This window comes from Aethalodelphis obliquidens, unplaced genomic scaffold (assembly GCF_003676395.1).
Source record: "Aethalodelphis obliquidens isolate GAN/ISIS:26980383/991018 unplaced genomic scaffold, ASM367639v1 scaffold85, whole genome shotgun sequence".
In the NCBI taxonomy this organism is placed as follows: Eukaryota; Metazoa; Chordata; class Mammalia; order Artiodactyla; family Delphinidae; genus Aethalodelphis; species Aethalodelphis obliquidens.
Window position 1 is genome coordinate 1,040,845 of NW_020838029.1, and position 27,472 is coordinate 1,068,316.

The 27,472-nt window shown below is 44.8% G+C and overlaps 1 protein-coding gene across 1 annotated transcript in view; it reads left to right on the forward strand.

Annotated features, from left to right (window-relative positions):
- MSN (moesin) overlaps positions 1-22,277 on the forward strand; it is a 67,799-nt gene extending 45,522 nt beyond the window's left edge. The window contains exons 3-13 of the mRNA XM_027093628.1: positions 6,150-6,245; positions 7,390-7,664; positions 9,009-9,092; positions 9,773-9,919; positions 11,223-11,319; positions 13,050-13,213; positions 15,676-15,806; positions 16,067-16,227; positions 17,463-17,555; positions 19,058-19,282; positions 20,109-22,277. Coding sequence (XP_026949429.1) covers positions 6,150-6,245; positions 7,390-7,664; positions 9,009-9,092; positions 9,773-9,919; positions 11,223-11,319; positions 13,050-13,213; positions 15,676-15,806; positions 16,067-16,227; positions 17,463-17,555; positions 19,058-19,282; positions 20,109-20,273 — 1,638 coding nt within the window. The 3' untranslated portion in view covers positions 20,274-22,277. The remainder of the gene's footprint in view (positions 1-6,149; positions 6,246-7,389; positions 7,665-9,008; positions 9,093-9,772; positions 9,920-11,222; positions 11,320-13,049; positions 13,214-15,675; positions 15,807-16,066; positions 16,228-17,462; positions 17,556-19,057; positions 19,283-20,108) is intronic.
- Positions 22,278-27,472: the final 5,195 nt, after the last annotated feature.

The window sequence follows — 27,472 nt, forward strand, 5'->3', positions numbered from 1 at the left end:
TTGGGGAGAGGAAAGGGAGGAAACCCGGAAATTCATGATTTCCCACCAGGAAGATAAGTGTTGTTTTGAGAAATGTGATTTAGTGAGCACCTACTATGGACTAACCTTGTTTGAATCCTTGTAGTGACCCTGCCTATGAGAGGTGAAAAAACACACTCTAGGTTATGTAGTTAGTAAATTGTGATACAGAGTTTCAAATATAGCTCTGACTGTAAAACTATACTTTTCCCTACTGTGCTACTCTGTTTGGGGTGAACGAGCCTGTTTAGCTTGGAGAAGACTCAAGAGAAGATGTATTCTCTGTCTTGAGATCACTGAGGGGCTGTTGTAGGAAGGAGGGGGCAGTCATGTTCTGTGAGGTCAGAAGGAGCAGAGCTGGGATCCCATAGGTGAAAGCTACAGGAAAAAAAAAATTTCAACTCTGGCACAGAATTGAGCATCTGGCACTCTCGGGACCAAGGCCGGTCTGGATGGAAATCCTCAGAGATGCGTGTTCACAGGCCACTGGGGCATTTGATCTCTTCCCTTCTTCCCTCTCTCTAAGTTGATGAGGCATAAGGAGGGAAGTCCATTCTGTCTGACCTTTGAGATCCATCATTCAGGGAGATCAGGGGCCTAGGAGGAAGGAGCTGGACTCCTTGGGAGGAATTGACAGAAGCTCTGGGGCCATCCTGGAATCCAGCAGTTGTCTGGCTGATGACCAGAGAGGAAGCTGACTGGAGAGGAAGCACCTTCCTTGGCACCAGCGATAAATAACAGGCAACAATGGGAAGCTATAGCTTGAGGAGTTACAAGGCCTGGTGGGAAAGGGAAGTGGGGCCCATAGTTCTTCCCGTTTGCTTTTGTTCCTTCTTGTGAGTGTGTTCACAGCTAGGGAGGAGAGAGAACACATTTTGTTACAGCGATTTTGTTACTTAGCCCCATTTCTAAAGCGTGAGGTTCTTCCGAGGGCTCTTGATTACCTAGGTGCCACTAAGGGGCAGTGCTGCCATAATAAGTTCCACTTTAAGAACCCTCTGCCTGGCTCCTCCTCAGCCGTGGTCTCTAGCTCTAGCTCTATTCTAGCTCTACCTGCCCCCTCCACTTAAGGTTTTGAGCTCTAGAAGAGAGGTGAAATCTCAGAGCATCCATCCATTCATTCATCTGTTCATTGACTGATTCAGTATTGACTGAAGGTCTACTGTGTCTCTAGGAGAATCTCTAGACCTATCAAACACCATCTCTGTCCTTAAGGAACTTGGAGTTACTCACCTATGGAAACAGAGAAAAGTACATGCAACTCTCCTCTCACATTGAATGAAACAAACACCCTTGAGGCTCAGGTTGTATATAGAGGTGGTATATAGAGCATGGGATTTGGTGTCAGCCTTGGGTTCAAATTCTGTCCTGCTATTCAGCCGTGTGACCTTGGACGGCTTGTTTAGCCTCTTAGGACTTTACTTTCCTCAGTAAAATAGTAATCACACTAATCTTAGAGATTTTGTAGTCTTATTTAATCCTCGAGTAAGTAAAGTGCCTGGTGCATAGCAGGCATTCTAATGTTGCTTATTCTTTTTAAGGGCTAAATAAATGGGTGGAATTTCCCCTGGGAGTTCAGATAAGGGAGCCATGAAATCAGGATGCTTTTCTGGCTTAGTGAAAGCCTTAGGATTTGTCGACTCTGCATTGAAGGCAGCAATCCCTTCTTCTCTTTTTTACCATTTTTGTTTTATAAAATAACTAATATCTATTATTATAATAATAGTATCCCCATCTTATAGATGATGAACTGAGGCTTGGAGAGGGGAAAATACCTGTTTAAGGTCAGATAGCTAGGAAGTAGTATAGTGGCTTGAACCAAAGCTTATAGCAAAGCATAGCAATTGCAATCTTTTGTCAGCTGTGTCCTCTGTGACCTCCTCTTTATTTGCCTGTTTCCATTCTAAGAACAAAGTTTGGTCCCTAAACTTAGAACCCTAGCTGAACGGGTTCTGTGTTACAGAGCAGGTGGCCACTTGGGCACAGGCAGTGTGGGGTAGCAGAAGCAGCGATGGTGGCAGCCCTCCTGGAATTTTCCAGTTGTGCACTGATTTGCTTTCAGGTGGGTGGCTGATGCAGCTGCTGCCAAGCCTGTAATGGGATCTCAGTGGGCCTCAGGTGTTTGGGCATTGGTGCAGTTTTGCACATAATTTCTCATGCAGTTTTCCTCTTGAGGCCCAAGCCTTGCTTCCCAATCCTGCTCTGGACTTCTGAAGTGACTGCTTATGTCACTAGTTTATTTACTCAGATAGATGCATAAGGGATATGAGGAGGGGGGCTTTGGTTTCCAGAATTGACCTAATCTCCTCTCCCCTCCCCAGACCTCAGACGTAAGTAGCCTTCACATGCAAAAGAGAGGCAAAAGGGAGTTCTTGCTTACATCCAGATGCTCCTGGTAATTAGTGAGGATTTTCTCAGAGGCAAATCTCTTTCCCTCACTGGACCCCAGTTTTCTAGTCTATGCTGCTTGGATCCTGCAATGCTCCAGTCTGTTTGGGGGATTTCTATTGTGTGGCTGAATAGAATCCACAGCCAGTGTCTTACAAACTGAAGTCCTAGTCCCTCTAGGTGAATGTGGCAGGTTCCAGGAGGTACACAGAGCCGTGGGATGGATGTGATTTAGTATCTTGGCGCATCAGTTTTACTTGTAGATAATATCTATTTCATTATTAAAACATGGATATTTAAGGAGTAGAAAGTAAAATTTGCACAAATGATTAAGGTTAAACCTTCAGGCTTCAAAAAAATTGTGGCTTGCAGCCATCTTCTTGTATCTCACGCTGCCACCCCCACCCCACCCCACCCCCGTCCCCGGGGTATATGCATTCATTATCTTCTGCTGCTTAAGGATTTCTTCCATGGCAGCTTTGAGAAATACTAGCTCAGGCCAGATGAGCTGGCTCTCTGGAATCAAAGGGAGCAAAGAAAGACATTTTTTCTCAGGGATGCAGCCATTTCTCAGAGTGGAATGGTAAGGACCCGTCACTGGAGCCACAGATGTTGTTCCTGGAACTGGGACCTAGATACTCTTTCCCACTAGAAAACGAGGTTTCTGTTTCCTCTGGAGTAAGGTCTCAGCTGGAGGCAAAGCTGGAAGCAAGCTAAGCTTGGCCTCATTTCCATATTTCAGGACTTTGAAATGGGGCCAAGAGTTGCCTGATCAAATGATTCCCAGCACCCTGTGGACCTTAATTGGAGTTTTCCTTATAGCCTGGGGTCCGGGGGTCATCTGTTTTATCCTTTGTTCTTTTTCAGTCTTGATTCTGACTTCAGACCATATTTCCTTCCCCCAACACCCTCACTTCCTCACTTTAGGACTTCAGTGGAGGCTAAGAGACATTGCTCATCTCTCCAAGCCCTACAGCCTAAGGAAGTGGAAAATTTATATGCATCTGATTTCTCTGTATTCATAAGGGAAGAGGCAGTGCTCAGAGAGATTAAAATGCCTTGCTGATCCTGAAATCTTTCTTTAGATATCGCTTTAGCTATTACTTTATCCTCAGAGATACTCTAGATCCTGGAACTGTTTTGGCTCCCATGATCCTCTTCTCATCACACCCCTACCCATCCCACTAGTGAAACAGACAACATGGTGCAAGAAGAGGCTAAGGAACTTACTCCTGGGACCTGTGGGACTGGCTGTGTAGTCCGTGCCTTCCTCATTTCCTTTTAGTTCTGGGGTCTCTGAGCCTCTACAGCTGTGCCATTGGTACAGACAAAAACCAGTTGCTGCCCTACTAGTTCTGTTCCCAGTCTGCCCTGCCGTGACCTAGCATCCTGGCCCTAGTGGTCCATCTTCAACATCTTCAGTGGGTCCCTTTCTCTCTTGGGGCTGAATCGTTTCTTGGAACTTATTTCTTTCCACCAACTGTACCTTGGTACATTATTATTTTGCAGCCTTGTGAAAAACCATTAGAATTGTTAATTAGGCCCTATCTTAGATATAGGATAAGAGGTGCTTTAAAAAAATCTTTCCTGTCCACATCCTCTCCCTCTGTCCTCTGCAAAAAAGCCAAAATCACATTTCAACATGACTACTTTGTTGTCATCTAAAACCTGGTAATTCCTACTGCCTATTGACTTAGACTCAAGGACTCACCTTGCCATTGAATCCTGGAAGTCTTTTGATCTTTCCTCATACCCTGCACCTTCCTTCATTTATTTTTTCTAAGCATGTTCCTAGTTACCCAAGTTGGCAAGAGGTAGGTGGGAAATGGGGTTGTATTTCTTGGTCATTTACAAATAACCTAATTAGTAGAATGGTAGAACTTGAGAGCAGAAAGAGGTCATTTAAGCCACACCATTTGTAGTAGATGGGGAAGCTGGATAGATGAGGAAGCTGAGGCCCACAGAGGGAAATATGCTACCTTAAGATCATACAGCAAATTGGAGACAGAATTGAGACTTCCACTGAGGTTTTCTGATACCTGATTCAAGCTAGAAAGGGAGGGGTGATCACCATGCATACCCTGGTGAGCTCACGAAGGTTAATGACCTCGGGATATGGCTTCTCTCCAAAGCTGTTGTTGACTGAGTCTAGTGGGAAAGCCAGGAACTATATCTAGATGCAGAGGTAGTCAAAGTTCATTGTCTGGCTGGGATATCTGGGCCAAAAGAGAGACAAGGGAGTTAGTCACTTGGGAACCCCAGGGCTTCTAAGATCCTTTGAGCCCTTGGCATTAGGAGATAGCATGCAAGAGAAAAGGGTATAGGTTTTGGAGTCATACAGTTAGGATTCTAGTCTAGGCTCTACAGTTTTAGACAGGTTGCCTCTCTAAGCCTTATTTTCCTCATTTATAAAATGGAGATAATAACTATCTCATGGTTGTTCAGTGTTTGATACCTGGCACATAACAGGTACTTTAATAAACATGATCTACTTTTTCCTTGGGACCTCTGAAGCTCTAGATCGTAAGCTCTGGGAGTGACTATGGGGCCTGACCTTGGATGTGTAGTGCAGACTTTGGATACAGTGCAGTGTGTGTGTGTGTGTGTGTGTGTGTGTGTGTGAGCGTGCGTGTGTGCGTTTTGAGGGGAGATACTGATTTATTCACAGGGAGGACATAAGCAACACTGGGTCCTTGTTACCTGTTTCTAAGTCCAGGTAAATTTCTTCACCTCAACCCCCCCCCGGCACCCCCCCACAATAGAAGAAAATATAAAGAAGACTCTGATGCCAGTGTGACCTCATTAGGATGTGGCTCAGCTTTATTGCCTCTGTCCCCAGTGGTGGGCATGCTGGGTTTGAGCCACTGGCCAGAACTATTTACATGCTAATGTCGGGGACTGGAAAACAGACCCCATCTGTCTTCTCCTGGCTGGCCTCCCTTTCCTGCCCACTGCTCAGCCAAGATGCCCAGAACACCATGGGGCCCCTCAGCTACCACATTGAGGTGCTCACCCTGTTTCCACCCTCATTCCCACTCTCAACCTGTGTGAGTGGTAAAGGCGAATCATGACTGAACTCTAATCAGGATTGGAAAGAAGCATCTCAGCCCCTAGGCACAGCACAGCTTTGGGGTGTATAGATACCACAGTCCCTGCTCTGTCTCCTCAAACATTCTTTATTTGGACATTGTAAATAGGACTCAGTCTGAAGGGTGTGGGCATTATTCCTAGTTGCTAAACATAAAGAAGTAATCCAGGAGAACAAGATTCAGGATTTAAACCAACAGTTTTTACCTTCAGCTTTTAATCCATCCTGGGTGTGTGAAGCTGCATGGCATAATTGAGGGGGCTGGTGGTGGTGGCAGAAAGCACTGGATTTGAATGGGTTTGGAGTCAAACAGACCTGACTCTGCTACTTACTAACTGAACCTTCACTTCTGAACCTTACTTTTATTATCTATAAAATTGGCCCAATTGTAATTATATCATAGGGCTATTGTGAACATTCAAGGAAATAATGGATATCAAGTTATTGGTGTGTGGTCGTGCTCATAAGTAATCGATCCAGTCCCTACCTCAGCGAAAGTACTTTGTTCAGAGAGATGTTGACATCGTTTCTTAGCTCCTGCCCAAGTATATTTTCTCGCCAGACCCTGGGACCATGTGAGCTCCACATTTCTGTCCTCTGTGCCTGGCACAAGGTAGGCATTCAACTAGTGGTTGTTTTGTGTTTTTTCTTTCAGGTGGTGAAAACTATCGGCCTGAGGGAAGTTTGGTTTTTTGGTCTGCAGTACCAGGACACTAAGGGTTTCTCTACTTGGCTAAAACTCAATAAGAAGGTAATTGCTTATCCCATCGTCAGGTTTGGAATTCACTCCTCTGCCAGATCTTTCTCAGGGGTGTAAAATGTGTTCGCTGGCAAATGCAGGGCATCTAGGGCTCAGTTTTTCATGAGTGAAAAATTCTGGTCGACCACTAGATCAGAATAAGGGCAGACCTCTTGCTGTCTCCACTTGGACTCCTAACAGCGAGAATGGCCAGTGTCCAAGGAGGATGGGACCCACTTATGGACCATAGCCATTAGTAGTTCTTCAGGACGGAATTGGTATCCTTTTTTCCTTTCCAAACTGAAGGGCTTTAGGAAATTTGTTAAACAGAGAGTCATAGACTATTAAACTGGAAAGAATCTTGAAAGTCTCATAATCTTTATCTTGTCCCTTTTCTTGCCTGTCAACTGTTGCCTGAGCCCCATACAGATGTGTCCTTTCTTGATTTTCTCTCTCAGTTGAACTCCAAGTGGGATGGTTTAAGTATATGTCCATTCAAACTCTCCACCTCCAAGCAGCATCTCTGCAGGAACATGGCAGTTCTCCATCTCATTATCCTCAAACTGGCTGACTTTGTCCTTGGAGGTCTCCATTACTGTCCTATGGCTTATTTTCCTGACAGTGTCTAGGGGATGGGTGCCCCACCTTCTGCTGGCAGAGTCTTCTTTTCACAAAGAGTGGAGACTTCTGCTGGAAAAATGTGGAGCCGCTAATAGCCAATTTCAGGCTTTAAAAGACAGTCTGATTTGTGCTTTTGCCTATAGTCAATTCCCAGACCTCAGTCATACATCCTAGTCTTTATTTTGCTGATTTATGGAGTTGGGGGGGCCTTAAGAGAGAAGTTTCTTAAGCCTACTTTCAGAACGTGGGGGCAGCTGGATATATTGTCAGATGATGATGGCTTAAGGGCTTATGACTATCAGTGGGTGTTAGGTTTTTTCAGGAAGAAATTCCCTACAGGAAGCAATTATGGATATGGGATTGGGTCCCCAATGAAAGTAATGTGTCTCTTTTCTGAATTATCAGGAGAATTGCCACCCAACTCTTTGGGATTATCCAAATTGATGACTTTTCAGTGTCTTCTCCCCACCCTACAGCCACTCCCCCATCCCTAAAGTCTATTTTTTGAGAGCCCATAACCCCTTGCTGCTCCCAGGTGACTGCCCAGGATGTGCGGAAGGAAAGCCCCCTGCTTTTCAAGTTCCGGGCTAAGTTCTACCCTGAGGATGTATCCGAGGAATTGATCCAGGACATCACACAGCGACTATTCTTCCTGCAAGTGAAGGAGGGCATTCTCAATGATGATATTTACTGCCCACCTGAGACTGCTGTGTTGCTGGCCTCCTATGCTGTCCAGTCCAAGTATGGTGACTTCAATAAGGAAGTCCACAAGTCTGGCTACTTGGCCGGGGACAAGTTGCTGCCACAGAGGTGAGGTGATGTACTGGCCATCTGCCCTGTTCAGAGTGGGCTGCAGCCCAAAACTGACTGATCCCTATTATACAGAGGTTGCCAGATCTGTCCCTCTCCACTAGGGTCTGTCTGAAGACCGTGTTATGCTGCTCAGACAGACATATTTGCATATGGCACTATACCCTGTTGTTATTTCTCTGGTTCTCAAAATAAAAAGCTTTTTTTCCTCCTCTGTTTGCCTAATTACAGGACTTCATTCCCCTGGAAACAGGTGCTTATATAGAGAACCAGAGATGGATTAATTCTCCTTGCCCCAGTTCCATTTTCTCAATCCTTTTCACTGATTTAGACCTCTTATATCAGAGGTTCATAGGAGTGAGAAATACTTAAGCCAGGGATGTGGGGAGCTCAAACAGTCTTTTAATATTGATAACCAGTGTACAGAGATTTCTGCTTTTTTAAACTTCAAAATTGAACATTCTCAAAAACTCATTCTTGTTTTAGCATCACAACAACATAGAAAATGAATAAGGCAGCACAATCCTTATTAGCTCAGGAAATAGATGTGCAGAGGTGCTCACTCTGACCTGCTCAATCTCCCACAGCTCATTTAAGGTGACCTAGAACCCTAGTCTCTTGATTTTTTTAACCCCACTGCATCCATTTGCTATTTTCATAGGCTTTTGGATTGGAAGGAAAAGTTCTGTTTCATTCTGGTAGCCTCAGTCCCAGTGGAGCTGTGGCAAATGTACAACTCGCCTGAAGGTATTAGGGATAGTGGTTGTGCCCTGGGACTCTACCTAAGTCACTGCCATAATGTCTGAGATAGCATATTTAAAGCAAGCCTTGTTTATGATCTAGTAGATCTGGGAGGTTGAGCCCATTATCAATAGTTTCTCCCAGAGCCATTTGGGCTCAGTTCTTTGTTCTGTAGCCACAGGCTGTAATCTTATCCCTGAGCAATAGTCTCACAAATGCAAACTGTTGGTACCACAAAGATCTAGGAGAGCGCGTGCATGCCTCCATGAGGCCCGTTCCTACTCTTAGCCCCACAAGCCAGCACAGACTGTTGATATGTTATTGCTCTGCTTAGAGACCACAGCACATTATTGGATTTTCTGGTTAAAGGTACAAAGGAAGGTGTTCCTGTTGTCTTTCTTGGTCACCCATTCTGTATCTCTCATACTCCTCAGGCAGTTCCCTATGTCTAATTAATACCTCCTGCTGTAATTTCAGTCTGCTTCTGGTGTAATGACCCCACATACTTTTTGCATCAACCCCTTGGGGAGCTAAGTAGACTTCCCTTTACCCCTGCTTTTGGACTTTGTGCTTTAAACTACTCACCATGCATTGTCTTTCCAGGGTCCTGGAACAGCACAAACTTAACAAGGACCAGTGGGAGGAACGTATCCAGGTGTGGCATGAGGAGCACCGGGGCATGCTCAGGTAAGCCGGCCCTAGCAACTGTGGGCTCTATTGCCCCTGCAGGGAGAATGAGAGTTGATTCTGGAGAGAGAAGAGGCAGAGGGCAAGGAACACTGGAGGACATTGGAGAGAGAGAAACAGGAAATTAGAAATGGAAGGCAAATCAGGGCCATCATAAAGCTGTACTTTTTGTGAATGATGGCAACTGATAGCCCAGACAATTTTGACCATAAAGAAATGGAGGGGATCTCAGGATCCCTAGGGAGCTTCTGCGCCACCAGGGTCTCCTCCCCAAGAATGAAATGAAGAAGGAGCTCTATAAACGTGGCATACCATTTGGGAATTGTCTAGTTGAAGAACAAATTTTACCATTTTGCCATCACCACCTCATCTGGGCTCTGCTAATAATGTGCCTGCGTACGAGGCTTCTGTGATAGCAAACATGCCAGAGGCCAGCAAGGGTCATCCCGCCTTTATTCCCCTTTGGGAACCTCAGACCTGAGGCTCCTGTGAGCATGTTTTGGCAAAAGTCATGTTGTGCTCTGTTCGCCATCATCTGTTCACCTTCCATCCTCTTTCCCACCCCTTATAGCAAGATTCTTGTCAGAATTGCAGAACAAGTAGGCTTTCTGTCTCCCCGGGTCTGATTCACAGGGTCCCCTATATTCCCCGCCCCCGCCCCACCCTGCTCTCTTGTTTAGGGAGGATGCTGTCCTGGAGTATCTGAAGATTGCCCAGGATCTGGAGATGTATGGTGTGAACTACTTCAGCATCAAGAACAAGAAAGGCTCAGAGCTGTGGCTGGGAGTAGATGCCCTGGGTCTCAACATCTATGAGCAGAATGACAGGTATAGTTCAGAGCTTACTTAGTTTTTTGGGCCACTTTGACACCTAGGATTTGACAGAGTAGGATTATACTTCCTGGGTCCCACCTATATCATTCTTCTTCTACCTAGTTTAGACCAGTCCAGATGATTGTACAACCTCCCTCAGGTCTCTAAATCTTGCATTGACTAGACTTGCACTGTCTGCTATGGTAGCTTTTGGCCACATATAGCTGTTGAGCACTTGAAATGTGGCTGCTCTGAATTGAGATGTGCTATAAGTGTAAACTCCATACTGGACTTTGAAGACTTGGTGTGAATAACAGAATACAAAATATCTCACTAATATTTTTAAAAATACTGATTTACATGTACAAATGATAGTATTTTACATATACTGGGTTAAATGAACTGCTGTTACAGTTAATTCCACCTATTTCTTTTTACTTATTTTCATGTGGCTGCTAGAAAATTTAAAATTACATGTGTGGTTCTCATTATATTTCTGTTGGACAACACTGGTCTAAAACCTACCTTGTCACGATTTGTAATTAATCTCCTTTGCATATGATGATTAAGTGCCTTTTGGCCTATAATCCCTCTTGCTACAGCCTTATCGCACTAGCTTATTTTTTTTCCTTGGATTGCTCTTTTTTTAAAAAAAATATTTATTTATTTATTGGCATGTTGGCACTTGGTTGCAGCACATGGGCTCTTTGTTGCGGTGCACGGGCTTCTCTCTAGTTGTGGCGCGTGGGCTCCAGAGCACGTGGGCTCAGTAGTTGCGGCATGTGGGCTCAGTTGCCCCACAGCATGTGGGATCTTAGTTCCCCCACCAGGGATCGAACCTATGTCCCCTGCACTGGAAGGTGGGTTCTCAACTGGACCACCAGGGAAGTCCCTTCTTGGCTTGCTCTTGATGAGGATGGAGATCAGTATATTATTGTTTTGTGTAACTTCTGAGTCTTGGAACTTATTATTTACCTTCTCCCCAACTTTTACAACCTTGGTAGAATAGAAGAGTTCCAGTTAAGTAGGGCTGGGGATTCTTGTGAGAGATTGTTACAAGGTCCATGCCTCAACAAAAAATAAAATAAAACAAACCTCAGATATTGGGACAAGGGATATGTTGATTGTGGTATCAGGAGGTCCTTTGTGCACCCTCAATGCTGGCAACTGACCTGGTGGCATGTGATGACACTGGCTGAGCTGGCAATGAATCTACCTCCTTAAGGGAGAAGTTGGTGGTGGGGAGGGCAAGGCACCAACCCTCTAAGTCCTTCTTGTCTTGCCTTTATCCTAATGTTCTTGGCATCCATTTTTACAGACTGACTCCTAAGATAGGCTTCCCCTGGAGTGAAATCAGGAACATCTCTTTTAATGACAAGAAATTTGTCATCAAGCCCATTGACAAAAAAGCCCCGGTAAGTGACTCCTCCCACTGGCCAACACAGGTACTTGCCAAGGCCTGGATAATGCTAAAAGCAATTGTGTCATTCTATATTTCTCTCCCTTTTTTGGCTTTTTTGTGTATGTGGGTGGGAATAGGAGGCACAAAAGGCGATTGGCAATGAAAGGGGATGCTGATGCCAAGAAATGGTCAGGAGGCATCCTATAACTGGTGCCACACTGCTACCTGTGTCTCAGGAGAAGCATGGATTATGGAGAGCCACAGGCAGTCTAATTACTGCCTCTTAGCCACTGTCTTTTACTTCCCTGAGGCTCTGGGGTGGAAACAGAGAGTACATCTTATCTTTTAAAGCCTCTAGGCCCTAGAAAGTGGAAACTGTTCATGTACTCGATTTATCTTTAATTCTGGAGAAAGGACAGAGCCAGGAGAAGTCCAGATCCAAAGATGATTCTCCAGGTGTTCTTTCTGTTATAACTTTGCTGCTGTCCTCTCAAGACTTCTTTCCAGAGCAATCCAAAACCAAGAAAGTGCTTTCAGTCCAGTCATTCCTCTAACATGCTTGCCATTCCTGTCACCTACTCAGTTGCCTGTGGCTGACAAGACTGGAAAGCTGGTGCTTGGGAATAGGATAGAAAACTGAGAGGAGACTCTCCTCTTTTGATGTACCTCATGTCCAACAAGGGCCAATGGCCATGCTGAACCAGACCTTTCTCATGAGGCCTCAACCATTCCTCTCCAGCTCTGAGGTCTCTGAACTTGCCCTGCTAGGAACTTTATATATGTTGTCTCTTTAAACCCTCAACGACATTGTCAGGTAGGTAGTAGCATACCTGTTTTATAAGTGATGAAACTGAGTTTCAGAGGGATGGAGTGATTTGCCCAAGATCACATAGCTAAAAATGATAGAGCTGGGATTTACACCTAGGTTGTTTGACCTCTGGTTCTTGTGCTTCTTCTACTGCACCCCAAGCAATGCGAGATGGTAGCAGTTTGGGTTCAGTGGCAGAGGAGCTGGTGGTTAGTCCATCAGCTGGTGACCTTGGTCCAGTGGTATTTGTAGTAACAAACTCAAACTCACTGGATTTTCTTGTGTGTGTGTGTTTTTTTTGTTTTTCTTTGTTTTGTTTTGTTTTTTTAATACTGCTGCTGTGCTCAACTTTCATCAGAAAAAGGTAAGTAACAAAGTCAGCTGAGATCAAGGGCATATTTAAAAAACAACAACCAGGATAATCGATGTTCAGATTTATATATTCATGTATGTATTTACAAACTGCCTTATTCCAAACAGGATTGAAGGGACTGGGTCTAGGATATGCTTTTAGGAGATTATAGAACCAGTCCAGCCCACCCATACTACACTCACCACGGCATTATGCAGGGATTATTTGGCCTCTAAGAGAGGCCCCTGAGACCCAGCAGGATATCTAATTAGCAGATAAAGTCAGTTTCTATCTTTCAACTGCATTGAGGGTATTTTAGGATGCTTTTCATAAGCAAAGGTTGAAAGAAATTGTGGCTCGGTGGAAAGAGCACTGGTTTCGGAGTCAAGAAGCCTGGGTTCCAGTCCTGGGTCTGCCACTAACCTGCCATCTGACCCTGGGCAAGTCACTTCACCACTCTGATAATTGGTCTTCCCATCTGTAACATGATCTTTCCAGTGCTTTTGGACTTAGCTTTTCAGAAGGCAGAAGCCCACCTTCATCTGTCCCTCTAAACTCTTTCTGACTGCTGGTTTTCCACCAGGACTTCGTCTTCTATGCTCCTCGGCTGCGGATTAACAAGCGGATCTTGGCTCTGTGTATGGGGAACCATGAGCTATACATGCGCCGCCGCAAGCCCGACACAATCGAGGTGCAGCAGATGAAGGCACAGGCCCGGGAGGAGAAGCACCAGAAACAGATGGAGCGGTAGGTGACGTGGAACTGAAGTGGGGGCCAGGGCTGTGGCAAGGAAGCTTCTCAGAGGTGCCAAGCCTGCTAAAGGCAAGGCATGAAGCCATCCTGGTACTGGGGGAGAGAGAGATGTACAGGGATACACCCCTTCCATTAAGTCTCAGGCATTCCCATCCCCAGGAGGCAGGCATTTAGAACCCTAGGATTTCAGAGGCTGATAGGAGGGAGGGACATTTCATAGTTCCCCATTATCTATGACCCTCATGCCATTGCTTTTCTAGGTGGACTCTGGGTTGCTCTGGGCTATCTGACCAGTATAGCAGCAGTAGCAGAAGGCTTCATGCACATTTAAACCTGGACTCTAGGGTTTTTTGAGTGGAATTGGGCAGAGCCACCAGAATTTTCCCTACCAAGCCCTTTTGCACTGAGGACCCTTGCTACTCAAAGTGCATCAAAGCTCAGCAGCATCAGCATCAACTTTGGAACTTTTTAGAAAGGCAGTATTCTGAGACCTACCTCAAAGCTGCTGATTCAAAATCTGCAACTTAAGATCCTAGTTGAACATTTCTTCAAAGAAGATATGCAAATGGCCAGCAGGCACATGAAAACACCCTTAGTCATTAGGGAAATGCAAGTCAAAACCACAGTGAGGTACCACCTCATACTCACTAATATGGATATAATAAATGAAAACAGAAAATAACAGTTGTTGGCAAGGGTATGGAGAAATTGGAACTCATGCTCATTGCTAGTGGGAATGTAAAATGGTTCAGCTGCTGTAGAAAACAATTTGATGGTTCCTCAAAAAATTAAATGTAGAATTACCATACAATTCCACAATTCCACTCCTAGGTATATACTGAAAAAAATTGAAAACAGGTGTTCAAACAGGTACATGCACATACCTGTTCATAGCTGTGCAATTCACAATAACCAAAAATTGGAAACAGCCCAAATGTCCATCAGTGAATGAATGGATAAACAAATTGTACAGCCATCCAATGAAATATCATTCAGCCATTAAAAATTTTAGAACAAAGTATTGATGCATACTACAATGTAGATGAATCTCTAAAGCATTATGCTAAGTGAAAGAAACCAGACACAAAAGGTCACATATTGTATTATTCCATTTATATGAAATATCCAGAATAGATAAACAGAAGGCAGATTGGTGGTTGTCAGGGGCTGGAGAGAGGGGAGATGTGGAGAAACTGCTTAATACCAGGTATGAGGTTTTCCTTTGGAGTGATGAAATGTCTTGGAACTAATAGAGGTAGTGGTCATACAACATTGTGAATGTATTAAATGCCACTGAATTATTCACTTTAAAATGGTTAATTTTATATTATGTGAATTTCACCTCAGTAAGTTATTTGAAAAATAAGATCCCTGGTGATTCCTGTGCATGTTAATGTTTGAGAGCACTGTTTTAGTAGATACTCTGTCATAAAGAGTTTGGAACCTCAGGAGGCTTCTAATCTAGTAGGCTGGAAAATGACTCCGTGTATGGGAGGTTAGACACCAAAGTTCACATTTATTCCGGAAAAATGAAATTAGGGGCAGTTTACAGAACTGGATCTGGCAGGAACCTGCCCTCAAGGACCTCACAGTATAGTAGAAGAAAGGGAAAAAATAGTATATATATAACGGTTCAAGGTACAAATGCTGTGTCATTCATTCACTCAATATATATTTATTGAGCAGTGAAAAATAAAGAGACAAAAATCTCTGCTCTGCTCCCATGAAGCTGTCATTCTAGTGGGAAGAGACAGACAGATCAAATAAGCATATTATATGGTATGTGACATGATAAGAAGTACTATGGAGAAAAATAACAGGGAGGAGGGATATGGAGAAGGGTAGGCCAAGTATTCTGAGGGGTCAGAAAGAGAAAAGACATCTAGCCAAGGGAGAAAAGAAGGCCTCCTGGAAGAGGCACTGGGGCAAGAAAAAGCAAATACTTATTTTAGATTTACAACAAATTCTGGAGAAAAGGAGCCTAGAGCTGAGCTTCAGAGGGCAGGCAGAGGACTGATGCCCCAGCCATAGGGATCACCAGACTTGAAGCACAGTATATCAGCACAGATCCAAAACTTTTCTCCCTGTAACTTTATAAGGTAGATAGGGCAGGACTTATTTGGCCATTTTACAGATAAGGTTACTGAGAGCAAGAGCAAAGAAATGATGTAGCTAAGGTCACCCACTGATTACCCACTGGGTAGTGGACAAGCTGAGAGTCCAGGTTGGATCTCCTGATTCTGGGACAAACTGACAGGGCCCTGAGCATATCGGCCCACGTAGGGCTGTGATGTAAGGACAAGAATGTAGAGAGAAGGGAGAGTGGTCTTGTCTCACAAGCCCTGAGTGTGTTGGATGGGTGGGGACTGAGGGGCCAGGGCCAGGGAGCCTTGGGAATTCCAAGGCTTCCATGTGGCCTTGCTATCCTGTTCCCTCCCTTATTTCTCCTTTCCTAGTGCTCTGCTGGAAAATGAGAAGAAGAAACGTGAGATGGCAGAAAAGGAGAAGGAGAAGATTGAACGGGAAAAGGAGGAACTGATGGAGAGGCTGAAGCAGATCGAGGAACAGACTAAGAAGGCTCAACAAGGTGAGGCTTGGAGTCACCTTGGAGACTGGGTTTTCCCACAGTCTGACTCTATGAACTGGAAACCCTTCTGTCTGAGCTACAGACTCAGGCCATATATTCCAGATATGACTAAAGAATAGAGGAGTGATGGAGCAAGAGGAAGAGTGCCTAGAACTTTCTGCCAGCTGTGTCCTGGGGTGAAGCATTTCCAGGAAGGAAGTTAGGTGTCCCTTCTTGATCTCTGCACTTTTCACCACCTTTCCCCTACCTTCTCTTCCCAGAACTGGAAGAACAGACCCGCAGGGCTCTGGAACTTGAACAGGAGCGGAAGCGTGCCCAGAGCGAGGCTGAGAAACTGGCCAAAGAGCGTCAAGAAGCTGAAGAGGCCAAGGAGGCCCTGTTGCAGGCCTCCCGGGACCAGAAGAAGACCCAGGAACAACTGGTAAAGCTACAAAATGGGCTGGGATTATGGGACCTTAGTTTTCTCTTCTGTCTGCCTACCTATTCACAGCTACCTCTGCTTGCAGGACTGGTTCTTTCCAGCAGGGTAACTCTCAGCAGGCTTCCAGCAGATAGCTCCTTCAGAAGCAAGCTGAGAAGTCATTTTGCAAATACTCTTCCCTAACCCTTACTTTTATTCTCTTTCTTAGCAATTGGGGATTTGAGCTGATGACCTGACAAAGGAGAGAGGGAGGAAAGTAGTAAAGGGATTCACACTTGATTGACTAGCTACGTGTGTTACAAGCTATACTAGCAACTTTTCCCTTTTCCTTACTTCCTTATTTCCTCTTCCTAATAACCCTATGAGATTAATCCTTGTGGGATAGTATGCCCAGAAAAGGAAATTAGGACTCAGAGAGGTTGAAGAGACTCGTCAGAGGTCACACTGTTGTGACTGAGTAAGAATGAGAAGTCATTTCTGCCTCTCTTTTAAAGGTTTGCTCCCTAAAAGCACACATAAAACTGTGTGTCTATACATTTTTTAGGGGAGAAGGGTGAGCATCTATTCTTTCATCACAATTTCCAAGGGTTCTGTGACTCAGAAATTAAGAACCTGTGTCCCAAATTCCTTGACGTATGCTCTTCCCCTGTACTGTTTGGAGTGAGAGTGCAAGAACCTAAAACCTAATTCTCAGGGGGAAATGTCCTCTGGGAGATTTGCCCGAAGTGTGAGGGCGTGCATAAGCTTATTCCCTTCTTCAGATCACTTTGTGACACTTGAGTGTCATTCCTGTACTTGTCCTGGGAAGAGTCTTAGTGGAGCCCTGAGCATTGTAGGATAACAGGAAAGGGTCTGCCACTTCAGGCAGTGACACAGTGATCTCCAAAGCTTTACTGAGGCCCTAACTGTGCAATTGGCAATACCAAGAGGGAGAGAGGGAGAGAGAGATGAGGAAGAGCCAGAGATGACACGTTGTTTGTCCTCAGGTCTATAGTCTAGGCAGGGAGCTCTGACTTATAAGGAAATAGTTTGGAGTTAATAGGGTGCTATAGTAGATCTGAGAATGAGTGTTCCTCTGGGCTTCCTGGAGGAAGTGTGGTAAAAAGAGCCTCCAAGAGCAGCAAGCAAGTGGAGCAGCAAGTTCCCTGTTAGTTCTCAGGGGATCTGGGGTTGAAGACACCTGGGGCCTGAGGACCAGAAGGCCCACCTCTCATAAGCTTCCAATTGATCCACAGGCCTTGGAAATGGCAGAGCTGACATCTCGGATCTCCCAGCTGGAGATGGCCCGACAGAAAAAGGAGAGTGAGGCTGTGGAATGGCAGCAGAAGGTAAGATACCGTGCCCAGGACAAAGCAGTGTGGGATGGGGTATCATATGCATAGGCTCCAGTTCCTTAGATTCTTTTATTTATTTATTTTTAAAGATAATACCTGGAAGTATCTTTTATTTTTTTTTTTTATTTATTTTTTCCGGTACGTGGGCCTCTCACTGTTGTGGCCTCTCCCGTTGTGGAACACAGGCTCCGGATGTGCAGGCTCAGCGGCCATGGCTCACGGGCCCAGCCGCTCCGTGGCATGTGGGATCTTCCCAGACCGGGGCACGAACCCATGTCCCCTGCATCGGCAGGCAGACTCTCAACCACTGTGCCACCAGGGAAGCCCCATTATTTTATATTTTATTTAAAAAATTATTTTATTTTTTTTAACATCTTCATTGGCGTATAATTGCTTTACAATGGTGTGTTAGTTTCTGCTGTACAACAAAGTGAATCAGCTGTATATATACATATATCCCCATATCTCCTCCTATTGCATCTCCCTCCCACCATCCCTATCCCACCCCTCTAGGTGGTCACAAAGCACTGAGCTGATCTCCCTGTGCTATGCGGCTGCTTCCCGCTAGCTATCTATTTTACATTTGGTAGTGTACATATGTCCACGCCACTCTCTCACTTCTTCTCAGCTTACCGTTCCCTCTCCCCGTGTCCTCAAGTCCATTCTCTACGTCTGTGTCTTTATTCCTATTCTGCCCCTAGGTTCTTCAGAACCATTTCTTTTTATTCCATATATATGTGTTATCATATAGTATTTGTTTTTCTCTTTCTGACTTACTTCACTCTGTATGACAGACTCTAGGTCCATCCACCTCACTGCAAATAACTCAATTTCATTTCCTTTTATGGCTGAGTAATATTCCATTGTATATATGTGTCGCATCTTCTTTATCCATTCATTGGTCGATGGACACTTAGGTTGCTTCCATGTCCAGGCTATTGTAAATAGTGCTGCAGTGAACATTGTGGTACATGACTCTCTTTGAATTATGGTTTTCTCAGGGTATATGGTTTGCCCAGTGGTGGGATTGCTGGGTCATATGGTAGTTCTATTTAGTTTTTTAAGGAACCTCCATACTGTTCTCCATAGTGGCTTTATCAACTTACATTCCCACCAACAGTGCAAGAGAGTTCCCTTTTCTCCACACCCTCTTCAACATTTATTGTTTGCAGATTTTTTGATGATGGCCATTCTGACCGATGTGAGGATTTGGGTTTCTTCACGCTTCTATCCTTCCTTGACAGTGGGTATCATGGGAGAAGGAGCTCAAGCCTTTCTCAGATACTTCCCAGAATTCTCCAGTACCCCCAGGGAATTTGGTACTAGTAATAGGAATTACTCCTATTATACAGCTGAAGGAACTCAGGATCAGTCAGGCAAAGTGACTTGGCCTACCTGGTGCCTGCTTTCTGCTGGGCCATTCTAGGCACACATAGGGATGCCGCAAGTTAGCCTGGTCTGACTGCCAGACCTTCTCTTCCTCTGTTACTGGGCAGGCTCAGATGGTACAAGAAGACTTGGAGAAGACCCGTGCAGAGCTGAAGACTGCCATGAGCACGCCTCATGTGGCAGAGCCTGCCGAGAATGAGCAGGATGAGCAGGATGAGAACGGTGCAGAGGCCAGCGCTGAACTGCGGGCTGATGCCATGGCCAAGGATCGCAGCGAGGAGGAACGTACCACTGAGGCAGAGAAGAATGAGCGTGTGCAGAAGCACCTGAAGGTATCAAGGCTGACCCAAAGGGTCATGGAGACCATGTGTATTGACTTAGTAGCCCATGGCCTTCCCTAGATCATCGGGGCACGGGAGCAGTAGAGGAGCCTGTCTCAGTGCTCTGTGGGAGCTTAAGCATTTCTCAATGAGAGCTTTAAGGGAGAGCACCTCTCACTTATTTTTTTAATTTTTAATTTTTATTTTTATAAATTTATTTATTTTATCTTTGGCTGTGTCGGGTCTTCATTGCTGCACGTGGGCTTTCTCTAGCTGTGGCACGCGGGCTTAGTTGCTCTGCGGCATGTGGGATCTTCCCGGACCAGGGCTTGAACCCGTGTCCCCTGCATTGTCAGGTGGATTCTTAACCACTGCGCCACCAGGGAAGTCCCAGCTCTCACTTATTAATCAGAGCCTGGACCGCCTCTTCCTTTTTTTTTGTTTTTTTGCTCCATCCTCCACCCATATTCCATTTACCTCATATTCAGAAAATACTTAGTTGTCACAATTCCTACTTGAATCTCTTTGGTGTATTGTTCTACTCTCAGGATTCTGTCATCAGTTGATCTGCTAAGTTGGTGTTCTGGTTTTGTTTTTTTTTTTTTATTATTCTTGCCCCACTGCAGTTCTAACAGAGCTGGAAATGGCTCTCAAAAAATGTGTGTGTCTGTGTTTGTGTGTATAAAGAGGGGGACAGGGGTGGGGGAGTGAGAGAGAAAGGTGGTGGAGAGGGTGGGAGGAAGGTAAGAAGGAAATAAATCAGGAAGTACATCTGGTTAAGGAGGGGAGGTAAAATGAGAGGAAGCCATTAACCCCTTATCCCCTTGCACCCTCACAGGCCCTCACTTCAGAGCTGGCCAATGCCCGTGATGAGTCCAAGAAGACTGCTAATGACATGATCCATGCTGAGAACATGCGACTGGGTCGAGACAAGTACAAGACCCTGCGCCAAATCCGGCAGGGCAATACTAAGCAGCGCATTGATGAGTTTGAGTCCATGTAATGGGCACCCAGCCTCTAGGGACCCCTCCTCCCTTCTTCCTTGCCCTCACACTCCTACACTCTTGCCTAACTCACACTGTGCTGGAGCCACTAACTAGAGCAGCCCAGGAGTCATGCCAAGCATTCAGTACAGCCATGGGACCAAACCTAGCCCCTCAGCCCTCACTCACTTCCCTAGGCAGAGAGATGGCCCACTATGGTGATGATGGGACCCTCTTTTTCTTCTATCCCAGGTGATCTAGCTTTCTAGAAGAGATCACTTTCTCAGCTCAGAGGCACTTCCCACTTGATTTGGGAAATACCCCCACATTTACTGTTGCTTTGCAGGAGTCAAGTGTAGTAGGTTGAAAACTAGCCCCCACCACTGCCTTCCTCTTCATGGTCCTGTGATTTGCAGAATTGGAACATCATAGGGTTTAGAGAAGGAGGCGGAGCCCTGGCTATATGCTCTAGGATGTCAACTGCCCTAGGATTAGGCCTCCCAGTGTCCATCCCTTCTAGAGTTATTTAGGCTTTGTAATGATTGGAGGCTAAAAAGATGTTCACTCATTCTTTTCTCTACCTCCCAGATTGGACCTGTTACAAACTTGGTCCCAGTAAACCTTGTCCCTGAGTTCAGGGACTTAGTTTCTCTTCAGGGTGATATGGGGGAGACAGTGCCTGCAAGAGGCTTCACCAACATCCTGGAAGGCCGTTGGCCATTCTGTTCAGACAAGATTGGGTAGAGGATCTGCCCCTATGCCTTATGGGAGCCTAGACTTGTTTCAAGTGAGCTCTATGGGCAGAGATATCCCTTATTATTCTGTGTTCCTCTTCCCCTCTTGGGATCTGCCCCTCCCCACTCCAATCCCCAAACCCCCTCCAAGTAGAACAGTAGGGATGGTTACCCCCAAACCCAGCCAGCCCCATCCAGGACTTTTGCTAAAGGGAGGAAATATTCACACGTGGCTTCAGTATTTTACCTGCCAGGGGTCCCAGACTACTTCTCCCTTCAGAGTTGGACCACAGCTCCTGCTTCAGGGCCATTAAGGCCTTGGTTTGGTGAGCCCTAGATCTTGATGTCAGTTGGCTCAATTGGTGAGTGGGTGGAAGAAGCTGAGTATGGTGAGAGAAGCTTGTGGCCTAGATCCTACAGTTTACACCTCTCCAAGGTGGTGATTTGGTCCTGCCTCTGTTTAATAAATCTCTAACCCAGGTCTTGCCACCAACTGTGCTACCCCTTGGAGCTGTAAACCAGAGAGCTGTTAGGGGCTCTGGCCTGGTCCTTTTCACACTCCCACCTCTTTCTTTCAACCCAGGAGCAGCCTCCTCCTCCTCTCTGTCTCATGTGTGTTCTTTTTCTTTCCACCAGTATTATATATTTTAGTGGCATCTAACTAAATATTGATTTCTGTGTTTCTTGCTAATGCACCCTTAGAAGATATTAGTGTTGGGACAGGATCATTTTGGCCTCATTCCCTTACCACCCCCTACACCTAGGAAGCATATACTATATTGTAAAAGAATATTTTGCCAGAAAAATTAATGTAGGAAGCTTTCAGTATTAGTGATATCACCTGTCACTATAGGTCATACAATCCTTTTTTAAGGTTCTTGGTATTTGGTTTTATTGTTCCTTTTTTTGCCTTCTCCTCAGAGTTCATTCCCCAAGGGGCCCTACTGTCCTTCCATGCAGTGCCCCTAGCCCAGAGCCCATGGCTTTGATCCCTCCCTCCCCTTGCCTCCTGCTTGACCTTGCGGAGTCTTATGTGCATTGCTGTGAATTATATTGACACTCTCTTGGTGATACGCCCTATATTGGCTAAATTCAAACCTGGAATTGTGGGGCAATCTAGCTGCCTTAAAGGTAGTACCCCCCCACCCCAGGGAAGCTGGGGAAAAAGGTTAGATTTTATATTCAGTTTTTTTGTGTGTGTATTTTTGGGGTTTTTAAAATTTGTTTTTGGAGGGGTTTATGCTTAACCAATGTTCTATTTCAGTGCCAATAAAATCTAGGAAGACTTCACTGTGACTTGATCTTTCTTTGTGGCATGAGTGGGTGGCTGTAAGATACTTCAGTGTAATTTGCACTCTGTGGACCACTTTCCTATCCCTGGTCTCATTTCATTCTCACTTCAGTCCTATGGAGAGTGGATATGACTATCCTCGTTTTATAGAGGAGGGAATGGATTTGAAAAAGTAGAATAACTGCCCAAGGGCACAGGACTGTATGACTTAATAGCCTGTGTCCTTTCCGTAGCCCTAGGCCAATTTTTTCTGGTGTAGATGGGCCCTGCATTGACCATATGATGCTCCTGGGCTTGTTTGGCATTGGAGCTTTGGGGCTGCTTGTGGGGGGTGGTTTATATCTCTGGACTCCCCCTGGGGTGGTCAGGCCCTATCCTGCCTCTTTTCAGGAAGGCCTCCAGGCTTGCTCACCTACTGTCCTCACTTATTGCAGTGCCAGTGAAGGTCAGAGAAATTACCTTGAGCACTGTTGCAAAAGGTAATAGGGAGTGGAGTATGAAGTAAGAATGGAGAGTAGTATATGTATGTACAAAAGATGTTGTACTTTATAGTTTATAAAACATGGCAATTTTGTAGCCTAGATGTGGTTATCCCAGTTTTACAGGCGAGGAAACTGAGACCCAGATCAGCCTTCCGGGCCGTTTTGGACCTGGCATACTCTCACTTACCACCTCCCTTCTTGGTGAGCCAATACTTGCAAGGAAAAGTAAGTATGTATTCTGTGAGCTTTAAATCCTTACGACAACCCTTTGAGGCAGTGGCTCTCAAACTTGTCTGCATATTAGAATCTTAAAGATTCCAAAGCCTAGACCACATCCTCAGATCAAATTACAATCTCTAGTAGTGGGACACAGGTATCAATGTATTTAATGATTCCAAAGTGTAGGTTTCCAGCAGTTAAGGAAGTGGGGGGAAGCCATCTGAGAAGTAGATCTGGATATATAAGAGAGCAACATGAGAGATCCTTGCAGTGATACTCTGTCTTGACTGTGTCAATATTAATATCTTGGTTGTGATATTATACCATAGTTTACAAGGTATTACCATTGGTGGAAAGTGAATAAAGTATACATGAGATCTCTTTGTATTATTTGTCTTATAACTGCATGTGAATCTACAGTGATCTCAAAAGAAAAAGATTTAATTTTTAAAAGGGGTGGTGGTACTCCTGGGTACATATCCAAGAGTAATGAGTGCTTCTGTCCACCAAAAGACGTAGCAGTACTATTTGCAATAGCTCCAAATCTGAAAACAACACAAATATTCATCAACTAGAGAATGGACAAAACAATAGTATATTCATATAATGGTATATTGCTCAGCAGTAGAAATTAAAGAAAAAACAACTACTGACACTACAGTATGAATGAATCTCACAGGTAATATCTTGTACAGAAAAAAAAGTAGACACAAAAGAGAACATATAATTCCATTTATGTCAAGTTCTAGAGCAGGCGTGGTTGTCTGGAGCTGGGATGCGAGGGATTGACTGGAAAGTGGCACAAGGAAACCTGAGGTCATGGAAATACAATTGGTTTGGGTGGTGGTTACAGGGTACAAACATGTAAAAATTCATCAAGATGTATATAAATTACAAATCCATAAAAAAGAAAAGATAAAGGGGGGGCTCCCTCACTGCAAAAGTTTGAAAATATCTAGAATAATGGTTCTCAAATTTTACTGTCTATTGGAATCTCTGTGGGCTGCTTAAAACAGATTACTAGACTCCACCTCCAGAGTCTCTGATTCAGTGGGTCTAAAGTGGAACCTGAGAATTTGCATTGATGCTGCTGTTCCAGGGGCCACACTTTGAGAGCCACTGGAGTCCAGACTAGACAAATACTTTCCTGAGGAGAGATAAGAGACTTGTCTAAGGTCACACAAGCAGTCAGGCAGATAGGGGCCTAGAACTTGCTTCCTGACTCTTCGGTAGGCCTTCAAGGCCTAGGTCAGGCCTTCTCTGCCATCCAGGAGTAGTGCTCCATTGCTTGCTTTACTATATCCCTTAATTATAATATCTGATCAGGAAGGGACCAGAGAGATTTCTGGATCTAATCCTTTCTCCCCATTCTGTAGAGTGGGAAACTGAAGCTCAAGGATCCAAGGTACTTGTCCACAGTCACAATGGCAGGACTTAGCCTTGAACTATCTCCTGTATCTGCCCCAGACCTGTACACAGTCTACCATGGGGCACCCTTACTGCCTTGGCTGCTTTGTTTCCAATCTTCTTCCTAAAGATATCCCCCCATCCCACATTTACATATCTGTGCATAGGTGATGTTTCTTGAAGCCTTTAGTCAAGATCTTAAGGAAATAGGCCACACTACTTCTAGATCATTTTTCTAGAGCTGAAATGGAGGGCTCCAAGCCTGTTGCTCTTTGAGAACATCCATTACCTTGCTTAGCTTAGGGAGCATTCATGACTCTTCAGAATTTGACTTGTCTTTTCTTCCACTATTCATCATCGTCTGTCTCCCCCCAGCACTTTACATTCTAGACATAGATCCTTCCCAGCCCCTCAACATCTCAGATTTGCTCATGGCTTTGTAATAATAATTGTAATTATAATTAATGTTTACTAAGTGCTTACTGTATGTTGGACACTCTTCAATGTGCTTTATAGTTCTTCATGTTATTTTCACATCTCTGAGTCAAGGCCAATTATTACAGATGAGGAAACTAAGGCACAGAGAGGATAAATTGTCAAAGGTCACACAGCATGGAGTGACAGAGACAAAATTTAAATATTTCTTGGAGCCTCAAATTCAGAATGTCTAATAAGCAAATATATTCTCTATATTGTCACCCTACTCTGCTTATCCTCATCTGTTCCCCTCTCACTTGGTGGCACCACTATCTACTCATTTTTCCAAAATAAGAACCTGGATATTTTCCTTGACAATTCCCTCTCGTCTTACCATGTCCCTGTTCCCAGTCCTCCTGCCTTTAATACTGTTCCCTAAATAACTTTTTAATGCCACATCTCCTTACTCCTCCTCTGGTGCTGGGACGATTGCCATGGCTTCCTCACTAGATCTCCTGTATACCTTTCTACCCTCTGCTGCCAGCCACCTGCTAGAAACCCCTATACCCTTCTCATCTTCTTTGCTCAGATTCTCCTACCAGGTTGGTCCTGGTCCTTATTTTTGTTCCTTTAATATTCTAAGCTCATTCCAGTATCAAGGCCTTTAACTGTCCCGCTATCTGCAATGCTCTTCCAATGGCTGGCTCCTAATTGTTCAGGTCCCAATTCATGGAGTCCTTCCTTTCCTACCCTATCTAAATTAGTCCCCAACTCCCAACACATACACACCTACAATAAATAAAACATATGACTTCTTATATGACAGATACTGTTCTAAGCTCTTTATATATATTAAATCATACTCATTATGCTTCCATGAGGTAAATACTTTTATTACCTCATTATAGATGAGGAAGGAAACTAAGGCACAGAGAAATTAAACAGCTATAGAAGGTGTGGCCAAGATGGTGGAGTAGAAAGACCCTGAGCTCACCTCCTCCAATGGACACACCAAAATCAAAACTATTTACAGAGCAACTATCTAAGAGAATTATCTGAAGACTAGCAGAAAATATTTTCTACAACTAAAGATTTTTAAAAGGAACCAAAACAAGATGATTGGGAGGGGCAGGGACATGGTATAGTCAAGGCCCACACCTCCAGGTGTGCAACCCACAAATGGGAAGATAATGACAATTGCATAGGTTCTCCCCAAGGAGCAAGGGGTCTGAACCCCACATCAGGCTTCCCAGCCCAGGAGTCTTGCCCCAGGAAAGCAAACCTTCAGAACATCTGGCTTTGATACCAGCAGGGCTTGCATATCGGAGAGCCAGAGGAAACAGAGACTCTGCTATTAACAATTTTACATGCTCCAAGTCCCAGTGCAGAGGCAGTAATTTGAAAGGAGCCTGGGTCAGACACACTGATGATCTTAGAGAGCCTCCCAGAGAGAGAGAGAGAGAGAGAGAGAGCAATTGAGAATCTCCCTGGGGATGGAGATGCTGGCAGTAGCCATTTTGGGGAACTCATTTTACTGTGAGGACACTCATGCTGGCAAGCACTATTTTGGAGTTCTCCCTTTAATTTAACAAATGCCGGAGGCTTACTCACCACCAGTGGGCCAGCACTAACCCTGAGTCCCCTGGGCCCTGCAGCCAGCTGCACCAGGACCAGCCCTGCCTGCCAGTGAGCCAGTGGGCCAGTGACCATCACATAAGGCAGGGCCTGGCAGTCAACTGGGCTGGTGGCCATCTTCACCTACCAGCACAACCACAGTAGTAGGCCTTGCCACAGAGTAGGGCCCATGCAACCAACATGGAAGTTACCACTAGAGAATATAGCTCTGGTCACCAGAGAAGAGTATGCTTCTGGGCCTCATAGGATGTCTCCTACATAAGGCCACTTCTCCAAGTCAGAAAATGTAACAGACCTACATAATACATAGAAATAAACAGAGAAAATTAGGCAAAATGAAGAGACAGAGTACTATCTTCCAAATGAAAGAACAAGAGGGCTTCCCTGGTGGCGCAGTGGTTGAGAGTCCGCCTGCCGATGCAGGGGACATGGGTTCGTGCCCCGGTCCGGGAGGATCCCACACGCCACGGAGCAGCTGGGCCCGTGAGCCGTAGCCGCTGAGCCTGTGCGTCCAGAGCCTGTGCTCCACAACGGGAGAGGCCACAACAGTGAGAGGCCCGTGTACCACAAAAAAAAAAACAAACAAGATATAACCTCAGAAAAAGAAAATAAATGGAGATAAGTAACCTACCCAAAAAGGAGTTCAAGATAACAATCATAAATGCTTAATGAACTTGGGAGAAGAATGAATGAACAGACAGAGAATTTTAACAAATAGAAAATATAGATAGAGAAAGAACCAAACATAGCTGAAGAATACAATAATTGAAATAAAAAATACACTAGAATGAATGAACAGTAGATTATAGGATACAGAAGAATGAATCAGCAAGCTGGAAGGCAAAGTAGTTGAAATTACCGAAGTTGAACAGAAAAAAGAAAAGTGAATTTTAAAAAATTAGGATAGTTTAAGACACCTCAGGGACAAAATAAAGCATACTAATTTTTGCATTATAGGGGTCACAGAAGGAGGGGAGAGAGAGAGAGAGAGAGAGAGAGAGAGAGAGAGAGAGAGAGAGAGAGAGAGAGAGAGA